Source organism: Hoplias malabaricus, chromosome 9 (assembly GCF_029633855.1).
Source record: "Hoplias malabaricus isolate fHopMal1 chromosome 9, fHopMal1.hap1, whole genome shotgun sequence".
Taxonomy (NCBI): domain Eukaryota; kingdom Metazoa; phylum Chordata; class Actinopteri; order Characiformes; family Erythrinidae; genus Hoplias; species Hoplias malabaricus.
In genome coordinates this window covers 22,145,356-22,158,046 of record NC_089808.1, presented here as the reverse complement: position 1 = coordinate 22,158,046, position 12,691 = coordinate 22,145,356, and the positions used below count along the sequence as shown (strand labels likewise).

The 12,691-nt window shown below is 42.1% G+C and overlaps 1 protein-coding gene across 2 annotated transcripts in view; it reads left to right on the top strand.

Annotated features, from left to right (window-relative positions):
• Window positions 1–12,691, top strand: part of zgc:110158 (uncharacterized protein LOC553590 homolog) — an 86,058-nt gene that overhangs the window by 59,331 nt on the left and 14,036 nt on the right. The window contains exon 6 of one of the 2 annotated variants that reach the window (XM_066680561.1): window positions 8,940–9,023. The exons of the other annotated variant lie outside the window; for it this stretch is intronic. Coding sequence (XP_066536658.1) covers window positions 8,940–9,023 — 84 coding nt within the window. The remainder of the gene's footprint in view (window positions 1–8,939; window positions 9,024–12,691) is intronic. 2 annotated transcript variants of the gene reach the window in all.

The following is a 12,691-nucleotide window of genomic DNA, read 5'->3' as shown; positions in this document are numbered from 1 at the left end:
ACCATTTGCTGCTCTCTGGAAAGCGAGTTGTTTATGGAGCCCCGGTGTTGGTAAAGGAGTAAAACTTAACAATGTTACTTGGTGTAACCGGTTACATTCTAGTAGATCTTAAACTCGATCATAGCGGCACTTAACGTCCAAACTAGGCTACGATGGAGCAGGTTCAGCTGGTTCAACGGGTTAGGAATATCTGCTACTTTCATCTTTCCATCCAGGGCTGTAGCTTTGGGGTAGCAGTGGTGTTAAGGTGGATCAGTCTGACGTGAGGCTGACGTAAGCATGGTGCTATGCAATGTTGCATAGGGCCTTACACAGTCCAGTTCATTAGGATTATTAGGTTTTCTAATGGTGTTCTGCAGAGAGAGAGAGAGAGAGAGAGAGAGAGAGATGGATGGATGGATGTATAGACAAAGTGATGGTGGTGGCGAATCTGTTGCTCTGGGACTTTTGCTCACCACGAGAGGAGCTGATGGAGTCTGGAGTGCTGAAGATGGGATAACTGTGTGTGTGTGTGAAAGAGAGCTCTAATGGAAGAGGGAAAGGTCTTTGCAGATTGGAATCTGGCGCAGTTTTGGGAGAGCAGCTTGTGTTTCTCTCTGTCTCTCTGTCTCTCTCTCTCTCTCTCTCTCTCTCTCTCTCTCTCTCATGCATGCTGCTTTGTGTCGACACGCTCTGCATTGGGTACCATCACTGCTGTCACTTCTCTGAGTCTGTCAGAGGTCTGCAATGTGTCCTTTCTGTGTTTTTTTTTTGGGGGGGGGGGTAGGGGTGGAAGGAACGACAAACACATTGCGTCCAGAAGCAGTGTCAGGAGGCCACCCGCCAAAGAAAGCACAAAATATTTAGCAGGAATTAAACGTCACCTCGTATGTCACCCTTACAGCTGCTACGTATAAATGTGGGCGAATGTAGTGTTTCAAGCCTTGACCAAGGACTGGACACTGGTATAGTGTGGTGTTCACTGCCCGAGCTGAGACTCGAACCAGTTACTGCAACAACAGCCATTTAAAGGAACACTAGGTAAGATGTGGTATTTTTGTTCCTGGCCTCTCCCTACACTCACTTTTACAGTACTGCCCTGAAATCAATGGGGTCCTAACCTTCTCTAAAGTGTCATAGTGCCGTTTCTGCAGTGCTGAGCTTGGAGTAGCAATGACAGGGACTGTATATTACCTAGTGTTCCTTTAAGGGTTTAAAAATTGTGGACCGGTTATTTAAAGTATAGCAAAGTCGTTTTAATAGGAGCCCCTTTCCTATAATTTTTGATTATTAGCAAATAAGCAAAAGTTTGGTAAAGGAACATACCCAGTGTTTGGTACTGACTGAGCTTCAGAAATAAAAATGGATGCTTTTATTTTGTAATTTTAATATAGTGAAGCTAGAAATTAAATTTTTCAGGTTTTGTGAGAAATCGAATTGCAAATCCAGTATTGAGAGCGGAGTGAATGGTTCCACCTCTTTGGCCAGGCCTATATATGCGAGGATGGCTTTCCGAAGTGGTCCTGATTGCTGTCTCTAATCGGCCAGTGTATTGCGATGCGGCTGGATGCTATTTTCCCGTGGCTCCTGGCTCTGTCAAGAGATCAGATGGGAAACATTCAAACATGCCTTTACTTGTTTACAGTTCAGAGTGGAAGGAGAGATCTGCTCCCTGTGATATGGCGAAAACAGCGAGGTTCATGACGTTGGTGCGGCGCAGCAGGTGAAAACTTGCACCGTAAAATACAGGCAGAGGGTGGTACCTGCGGTTAACTGTTTAGTAGCTAACCATAGTAGTTCTCCAGCTAATAACGCGCTGGTTGTGACATGCAACAAAGTGCCAAAATCAGCCCCTGAAACGAAATCCTGCCCTCCTGTACTCTGGGTAGCACTCTGAGCTCTTAATGAATTAAACTTGTCTTCTCCACCATTCTCTCTCTCTATCTCTCTCTCTTTTCCTTCTCTCTCCCTTCCCTTCATTCTTTCTTCAGAACAAGTATGGCCTTCTGTTTCAGCAGCCTTTATTTATTTATTTATTTTTCTCTACACAAGCCCATACACAACCCACATACCTGATCCCATAATTTAAGTCAGTGTGTGTGTGTGTGTGTGTTTGTGTTTGCTTTGTTTACTTTGTTACATTTGTCTTAGGATTGTCTCAAATATCTTAAGATTACTGACTGTATGGTCAGGATGATGTTTAAAAGACACTCACTGCAGAGAGCGGAGGTGACTCTGTGATGCACCCTGTGGACCCTTGCTCATTTAAATTTCTGAATTTTGGGCTGTTAATGTGGAGATGGAGTCCCTGAACTCATCCAGGAAGGCTTTACACTGCACGTTGGAACTAGTGATGCCTGATATATCTATGTTTGCCGATATATTGGCCGATATGTCGATATTTTTTTAATTATTGTTATCAGTTGGATATAGGGCTGGACAACAACTCAGTATCAATGTATATTGCAAATGGTTCAAATAATTTAAACGCTTTTTCAGTATTTACAACATCTGTCACAGCCGTCAGTTCAGCACTCAATTTCAAACGTAGTTTAAAAATATTAATATTGACAAAGCCAATAGGTTTTTGTTTGATGGTAATGTTTCTGTTTGTTCTAGGACTGTTTTTCAGTGGATTTTATGCTGTTCATGTCGAGATTGGAATTATATCGTATCGACTAAATTTAAGAAATATATTGTGGTATAAATTTTGGCCGTCTCATCCAGCCCTAGCTTGATATTGGAATTTTAGCTGATTTCTTAGTGCGTTTTTGTGCTTGCTTGTGTGCCCTGAAGCCTGTAACTACACAATTAATGTCTGCTGAGTGGACGTTCAGAGTTTCTGTTCTCCAATGCTAATTAAGTGTTGCTCTAATTACCACCCCTCTGTAAACCATTCATCAATAAATCTTTGGTAAAGTGTTAATGAACTACACCTAATAAACTTAAAGATGCACTTGAAAACTACTTTGTTGTGCTTTAAGATAAAATTAAAAGGGCGACACGGTGGTGCAGCAGGTAGGTGTCGCAGTCACACAGCTCCAGGGACCTGAGGGTTGTGGGTTCGAGTCCTGCTCCGGGTGACTGTCTGTGAGAAGTGTGGTGTGTTCTCTCTGTGTCTGTGTGGGTTTCCTCCGGGTGACAGTCTGTGAGAAGTGTGGTGTGTTCTCCCTGTGTCTGCGTGGGTTTCCTCCGGGTGACTGTGAGAAGTGTGGTGTGTTCTCCATGTGTCTGCGTGGGTTTCCTCCGGGTGACTGTCTGTGAAGAGTGTGGTGTGTTCTCCCATTGTCTGCGTGGGTTTCCTCCGGGTGACTGTCTGTGAGGAGTGTGGTGTGTTCTCCCACTGTCTGCGTGGGTTTCCTCCAGATGACTGTCTTTGAGGAGTGTGGTGTGTTCTCCCTGTGTCTGCGTGGGTTTCCTCCGGGAGCTCCGGTCTCCTCCCACAGTCCAAAAACACACGTAGGTGGATTGGTGACTCAAAAGTGTCTGTGAGTGTGTGTGTTGCCCTGTGAAGGACTGGCGCCCCCTCCAGGGTGTATTCCTACCTTGCGCCCAATGATTCCAGGTAGGCTCTGGGCCCACAGCGACCCTGAACTGGATAAGGATAATGAATGAATGAATGAAAATTACAGATACAATTAAATTATTAATATTAATTGGTGCATCCCTGGTAGGAACCCTGATGGCACTCAGCAGTGAGATCTGGATCCCAAGAACCACCCCAGAACATCCTGAAAGTACAGAATGGATTGCTGCCGTTCCGGTTCTCAATGCTAAGGGGCGCTATACACCACTAGCCCAAGCTTGGCACTGGGCATGGTGACTGTAAACCTGTGCTGGTGCTTCAGACGGTCCCAATTTGTTGATTCATTTTAACCAATGTCTGGGCATGTAGTGCGTGAGTGTATGTCCAGACTTTCAGAGAAACAAGTGTCTGTGTGTGTGTGTTTTAGAGAAAGCCACACGATTGTGCCCAGTGACGGACAGGCTTGGCATTTGGCTGGGCTAGTGATAAGGCAGAGGTGAGCGAGAGACAGAGAGGGAGTGAGGGAGGAAATAGCACAAGACACACACACACCTACGGACATCCGAAGCACAGTGACTGACACACACACACACACACACAAAAAAAATGCTATTTATACATCTGCCCACTGGAGTCTGGGGATCTGGTGCTTTTGGCATTTGCTTCCAAAGAGAATAGGACCCAAGCTTTTCTTATGAATATTAAGAGAGAGAGAGAGAGAGCGAGAGAGAGAGAGAGAGAGATGAGGTCAAAGGTGTGAAAGAGAAGGGGAAAAGAGGGAGGAGGGACAAAAAACAAAGCAAAACAGAGCAAAGGATGGCAACACGGTGAGAGAGAGAGTGTGTGTGTGTGTGTGCGAGATGAGGTGTAATGAACAGTCATGACCTCAATGCTGCTGTGAGTTAAATAGGCCTTGAGCATCTCCACACTACTCTAATCCCCTCTCTCAGTGTGTATGTCTCTGTTTCTCTCTCTGAAACACACACACACACACACACACACATATTACACACACTCAGTGTTCATGTTCTGCTGTAGCATCTGCGTGCAGTGTCTGGGACGATGAGGGAAATGTCAGACCCCACAGGGCTGTGAGAGGTCACAGACAGGTCAGGGCTAAATCTGAGCCAACAAACACTCTCCATCCTTCTCCGACCTGGACTCCTAAAACACACACACACACACACACACACGTAACCGCTTGTTGCTTTCCTGGCACCACATGTAAACTACACTGTCTCTGCCAAATAGCACCCTGCTCCCTAAATAGTGCACTTCACAGCTGGGATTCAGGGATTCAGCTCTAGTGTTTTGGTGGTGTAACTGCAGAGTGACGCAAACACCAATACACAAGTAGAAACACTCTCAACATTTAATCAATGCAGAATACTTGAAATACCTTGAATACTCCACTAAAAAGCATGGAACAAAATGGGAGCAGCTACACATTCACCTTACTAAATGCCAAGCATTGGCAAGCGGATCAAAGACTACCATTTGGGATTGGAATTGGATTGGATTTTGTGATCCAGAACTAATCATCCCCCTTATACATTAGTCATTAGTCATTACCTATATTTACAAATACAGCCTGATGACCAAGACTAAGATGTTTCTCCGAAGTATCTCTGGTCTGGTTCATCTCCCACACGCAACCCCTTGGGACTTCAAGAAACTCCTGGAACTCAGAAAATCAAAGCGTGGGAACCTTTAGCGAGGGGACACTACAGACTGGAGGTAAAGGGCAGCCTTGCCCTTACGTGGGGTAATGCCTAACACTGAATTCACTATCCCAAGGGACAGCTATCAACTCACCAGAGGAGGTATACGAACCGAGTAAGCATTGGTTCCCAATGCTGCGCGCCTCTGGGAGATGATGTTGGTTGCAAGGCATTCCCTCGCTTAGGGGCGAGGCCTCCCTGTTCCTTCAGGTTGGAGTTTCCTCTCGCTAAATGTTCCTACCTTCCAAATTTCCAAGTTTCAGGAGTTCCTCAGAGTCCAAGGGCTGGGCCAGTAAGTTGTACCCCATGTAACATATTAAAGCTTAAATTCCAGATATTTACAACTTTGTTGTCAGTTTTAAATATATATAAAGATAGATTTGTTTATGTTGTAGACATCAGGACTCCTGGTTCCTATCACCACCAATATAAAAAAAAAAGTAGAGTATGTTTCAGTAAAACCATCCATTTTAAAAAAAACATCCAGCAAACCTGAAATACCAACCTTGTTTACATCCCAGTGCAGAATGTATTTTATTAAATATAATATTGTGGAATTTCCCTTTAATCTTTCATCTGTGATTTTCAGAGGAGAGAAAACCTCCTGAGCTTAAGACAGACGTTTCTGTTAAAACAGCTGAGTCATGCTCTGACTCACGGCTGTAGACAGGGGACTCGTACGTTTGTCGTATGCAAATGAACGCGGTACAAAGAGCATGGCTCTGTACAGCTGTGGAGCTCATCTCAGGTCAGGAGGTGAACCTGATAGAGAGAGAGAGAGAGAGAGAGAGAGAGAGAGAGAGAGAGAGAGAGAGAGGCTGTTACAAAACAGCCACTGTATGAACACCTAGTAGTCTGGATGTTTCTCAAATTCTGTACTATGTCCATTTTAAATATGGCTGCCTTCATATAGGGGGACCCACTCTGTGGAACATAAACTGGTTCGTTCAGGAACGGCAGGGCTGTTTGTTTCTTCATCCAGGTACTTTTGACAGACAGCTTAATTAACGTCAGTAACTGAACGTATGGGAACGAGTGGTTAACTGATTTTGAGATGAACTTTGTGAGTCACCGCTTTTAACGGTCAGTTATATTTTGACAGTTCGGACACGATGATGATGTGCGTTTCTGTGAATTCTCTTCTTCATTCTGAGCCATGGTCAATTCTCTTTGAGTTAACTAACTGAAAAAGACTGGTTTCTTGTGCCCGGTTTGCTTTGTCAACAGTTCCCCCAAGTGGTGGACCCAAGTAATTACGCCTCAAATGCATTTTTAAGTGTTTGTAAGTGTGTGTGTTTGGAGAGTTGGCAGTTTATGAATTAAGTGTGTGTGTGGATGGGCCATGGTAGAGTGTGTGTGAGTGGATGTCGTTGTCCTAACTATCCCAACAGGACTGTACTGAAGGCGAGTGGAGGGCCTTGTGTTGATAGCCTTTACAGGCTGTTATCTCTTTAGCTGGGTATGAGGATTGCTGTTTGTTTGTGTGTGTGTGTGTGTGTGTGTGTGTGTGTGAGAGAGAGAGAGAGAGAGAGAGAGAGAGAGAGAGAGAGATTCCAGAGCCCTGACCACTGGCTGAGGCTGATATTCTTTCCCTCTGGTGGCTGAGGCCTTGTAAAGCCCATATGCTTCTCATTCAGATACAGGAAGGACAAGAGCAATGCATTGCTGGAGAATACACTCTGAAATGATCTTTATAGCACCCAAAAATAAATACACATACTGTATACTTTATTCATATTATGGAATATCATATTAATAACAAGAAGTATTTATCGTGAATTTACAGGCAGCTTTTTGAGTATCAACATCCTCTCGTTTTAAGAAAGAATGTTAATAAATAACGACGCTTTTCCACTGAATGGTACCTACTCAGCTAGACTCTACTGGACTCTACTTGCTGTTTGTCCCTGATCCCATGTTTGTTTTCTACTACCACAGCGCTCTCCCTCCCCCCTCTTCAAAAGACAATGCTGTAATTTTACGAGCTGCTGTTCTGAGTGGGATAAAACAAACAAATCTCTGGCCAATCCATCCTCTGCAATGTTCACAATGTTTACATGTTGCGTTAAGTCCCTACTCAGCTCATTTGTAACCACTAGTGAGCAGGTACTAAAAAAAAGAACCCGGTTCCAGTTACCAGAGTCACTAATGGAGAAACAAAAAAGCTGATTAGAGACGAGCCGTCCCGAGGCGAGTAGGGACCATGCAGTGGGAAAGCGCCATAAGCCACAGCAAGAAAGTTGCCGTTGACGCACACTGCATGATCTGGACTGATGTAGATCCAGATGTTTTAATGCACGTATAATAACAGGTTTGTGATTTAATGTACTTTATCAGTACTTTATGACTTTATATACGTTCTTTCGTCTATTGATCAGTGTGTATCATTTGATCGGCCCATGTTTCACCACCAAATGGTGCAGCCTTACAAGGCCGGCGTACAATACTACACAACAAGCTGGGGTAGAGTACCTCAGAGTATGGAGGCATTAAACAACATTGAGTTTGAAGTTTAAGTTTACAAGTGCTGCCCCTTAGCTAAAGGCTGGGAGATTGCAGTAGTGACCTTGAGTTTGTCAGGGCATAAATCAGCCTTGACCCTCACAGAACTGGAGAGTTGGTGTTCTCCTCCAAGTGTGTTGAGCTGTCTAATGACTTTGTGAGTTTGAAACAAAGTGCAGTCTTAGTCCTGACACTCCCATCTTGGTGGTGTCGTGTGATCTGGGGAGACATGAGGGTGGAGCTCAGTAAACAAACCTTGTTGTAAATAGAACTGGACGATACGGGCAAAATTGATAGCATAGTATATTTCTTAATTTTAGTCAATACGATATAATTCTGATATTGATATGAACAATTAAAAAAACACAGAATAACTGCCAAGAACCGAAAGCAACCATCAAACAACAACTTCTTGGCTTTGTCAATATTAATATTTTTAAATGAACTTTTAAATTGAATGCGCTGAACTGACAGCAGTGCCCTGTAATGATCGTCTGTCAGTGAGAGATTCTGTAAATAATGTACATCAAATATTCAGAATGTGTTTAAAAATATCATTGCTGTTGAAACATTTTATATTGTGATATACAGGATATTGATATTGAATTATCGTCCAGCCCTAACTTGAGGTTATTATCCAGTGCCTAGTTTGAACGGTTAATAAATACGTCATTATTTTAAGTGTGCTGTTGGTTTTACAAATCCATACGATCAGGAGAACATCTGGAAACATGTTGTTGTACTTCACACTCTCTCAACACAACTATAAACAATCCTTCTATGTATTTAATGTAAAATAAAATTAAATAAAAACAATAATTTTAGGTTTTTTGCACAGTACTGTGTATTTTTTTATTTAATGTCTCATATCATATTTTTTTATTTACACGATCCAGTACTTGGACATGTGCTCATAGCTCGGCTGTGTTGTAAACGGGGGTGTCCTTCAGAGTACCTGGAGATTAAATAGACGTTAATAGATCCATTTATCCAACAGTTTCATAAGGTCTGTGAGTCTCAGTGGTCAACTTTTTGGGAAACGAAAAGCTCCACCAGGACGGACTCTGTAGCGGTGGTGTTGCTCCAGTGCAGCGAGTGTGTACTTGTGTGTGTGTGTGTGTGTGTGTGTGTGTGTGGCGTCGGAGCAGCAGCAGGCCCCAGCAGCCGCAGCGCCCTCGTTTCGTGTCTCATCTCCCTCTTCTCTCTTAAAGGGCCCTCCCGGCTCGCAGCCGTCTCCCCACGCACAGCCTCCCCCACACAACCCCAGCAACCCCATGATGGGACCCCACGGCCAGGTAAGACACACACACACACACACACACACACACACACACACACACACACACGTTCACATTGTCTCTAATGAACTCACCCTGTGGAGTACTGGTCACATTAGTGAGTAGCTGAGCCTCAAGATTAACGACGGTGTTCAGGAACCAGACCTCAGGCTTATTTAGAGAGCAAGGCTGCGCTTCAGATAGTTAGTTAAGGCTGACTTTGGAAACCCATGGCCGTAGCACATCCCCCTGGTTCCTAAAATAGACACATACACACCCCACACACACTTACACACACCGGATTTCCAGTTTAATAGAAACACATGTGCACCTACACTCTTCGGCCATTTAGCATTTTATATCTTTATAATTATATCTTATATCTTTACAACTCTACTCCATCTTATAATCCCAGGGCTGCTGTTGTCCAGATGTTATTAGGGTGGTGACATGTTAGAGTTTTTGGGGCAGATATAAAGACCAGTTCATGCATCTATGTCGAATCTATGGCGTTAGTAACTCGTAGGTCCTGTGTAGACCAGAACCCTATGGCGAAGCCTCTACTACATAGAGTAAAAGAAGATATTTGACATATTCAGCCTTAGTGATGTGGTGGTGTAACTGTAGAGTTGACTCAGAGCAGAGATTATCTAGTTTATTTTATCTAGGTTTTTAAATAATAATTAAAAATTCTATATATTTTATGATATGTTGTTGTCTCGTGAAAGTGGATCAGACACAGCAGTGAACCAAGAGCAGCTCTGAGCATTAAAGAAAAGGCTAAAGGGCATGTTCCTTCATGACTAACATCTCAAACTCTAGACCAGCATAACTGGGACTCGTAGGTGTTTCCAGTATAGTGGCCACTTAAGTGTACGTGCACATACACAGACCTGCATACATGTTCAATAATTAAAAACAGCACTACACTGCACTGTGGCATCTACTGCCCGGGCCCTTGTGTAAGATGAGCAAGCTTTGTGTAGATGCCCCAACGTTCACCATCCCTTTTCTTCCTCTCTCTCTCACACATACCGACCCCCACCCCTCCCCCCACCCCCAGTGTCTCCATACCTAGAGTCTTTTGGCTCTGGAGCAGATGAATTATTCAGGGTCCTCCCCACTGCTGGAGATGCTCTCCCATTCCCACCCACCATCAGTAGCACATTAATATTGCACAGTCTGACTCTCTGAACGCTTTCACACACACACACACACATACACACACACATGCTTTCTGTCTCTCACACATACACTTATTGAGTCTCTGAAGACATACACAGACAAGAAGTCAGAATTCTTGTTTCTCAGGTCACAAGTGACATGTTACTGGACTTTGTTGTTCATGATAGATGGTAATGTGTGCTGTTTCTCAGGAATTTACCATGAATAATTGGAACTATGTTGCAGAAAAGGGGGAAGGTGACAGCAGCCAGTTTTATGATAGATATATTCTCCCAGATTAATTAGGTGTACAGATAAGTTTTAAAGAATATGGGTCTGTCCCAAAACCTAGTGAGCTGTCTAGGTAGGCACTGACTTTGTAGACAGCTGTTTAAGTAGACTATTCTAACAGTCGTCTGTCCTCATGAGGCAGATTATTGAGACACTGTAGTTAGAGAGTGATTGCGTTGCAGCTTGTTCCCACCCACTGCCTGCAACCGGTGTTTACTTCCCTCAGCGGCTAACGTCGCAGCTGTTTCAGAGCAGTGGATTCTAATCTTCCAGTTTTATTACAATTTTATTTAATTTTGCTCTGGGAGAAGAGCAACATGGATGGGAGTTGTTCTCGCATTGCATCATGGGATTGCCTTCGCGGCTAAGAAAGGGTTCGATGCCGCCTTAAAATTCGCCAAGTTAAGATATCTTATTAGACAGCATAATGAGGTATCTAAGAATTAGGACAGCCTACATGCCGGGAGTGCGTAAACTGACATAAAATGCTCTCTAGTTAGACAGCTCACTAGGTTTTGGGGCAGACCCTATATATATATATGTTTCACTGCACGGAGTGGGTTAAATGCGGAGAACAAATTCCTCTGTGTGCGAGCACAGTGGCCAATAAAGTGATTCGAATTCTATATATTTTTTTGTAATTTATAATTGTATGAACAACATTGTAAAAACATACCTCTCATGTTTTGGTCATTTTTTGCTACCTGTTGCGTGGCGTTACAAATGACAATAGTTGTTTTATTAAAAACAAATATTTAAAAATTAAATATTAATATGCTATGTTCACGAAATGTATCGCTAACATTGAAATCATCATCTTTAAATCGTCTAAAACCAAAACTCACACATACTTTTGGATACAATATTTTCACCAAGAACTGAAGAAACTGATGGCGCTCAAATTCTTCTCACTCATTATTTTCAGAATGCTTCATCTTAAGTTATTATTATTATTATTATTATTATTATTATTTATTGTTATTATATTTTATAAATCAACAAATCTCATTTTAATACTACACTACATTTACCATAAAATTATAGTGGGAGATTTAGTGGGAAGTAAAATTATACATTACTTTTGGTTCACCTAATAATTGGGATAATCAATATTACTGTCATTTTAAGACATAATAATATTATTGCATAATAATGCAATTATCTATAAATAATATAAATAATGCATCTAAAGTGAAATGGATTTTAGCAAAAACATAATTATTAAGAATATTCTGACATTGGAACTGGAATGTAAACTCAATAAACAAAATATAATCCACATAACGGCTCCAGACAGAGAGTTCAAAGAAAACCAGAGAACAGAATAAGAAGCTAAAATATCAGTCACATCTGTTCTTATGTAAACAAACACGCCAGTAAACACAGTGGACAATATTGACGTCAGCAAAAATGAACGCCCATATAATAATGTAGTCAATAATGTAATTATACAGGTCTGGAAGTGGTATTGTAAAAAAAATTAAAAAGTGCAGGATGTACAGAATGTTTTGCAGTGAGCTGTTTTGTCATTCTGTACTCAGCCTTACACCCATATAAGGTCTAGGCATAACTCTCAATGGGAAAATCTAGACTAGATCATGTTGTTATGTGAACAGGAGAGCTAGCTTGCTAATAGCATGTATATTACAGTGGTTTTAACGCTAACCAACTAACTATAATTCCAAGGGTCCACTGATTCTATTTTGTTGAGTGTAACGTCTTTTGTTGCAGGTCAAAAATGGGCATGACACCAGCTGCAGAGTTTCATTGACGAAAATTATGACAAAAATGATTCATTAACAACCTATCTTTCACAATGAAAACTACATAAAATAAACATTTGAACATGAGATTTTTGACAAAATATTTTGCAGTATTGTCAACAAATAAATACGCAAGGAAAATGTGAAAATGATATTTAAAAGTAACCAATTATTATTTATTTTACTGAAAAATCGCAAGGAAATATAAAACAGGAAAATGCCCTGTCTGTTTACTGTTAGTGAAACAGAGCGGCTCTCCAGAATAGCGAATAGGAGTCGACTCCCAAAGAATAATTTCTTCCAGTGTCTATATTTGTTCCTCACGGTCATGTGCACATGTGGCAGATTTTGCTCTGAAATATCCAGTTTTGTCGCTCTGTAGTGTCACTGTTCACAGAGAAAGCGGTGGAATAAATCACAGTAAAGGTTTTTAGTGAAGAGTTGATCCGCAAAGAATCGTTTGTTCGA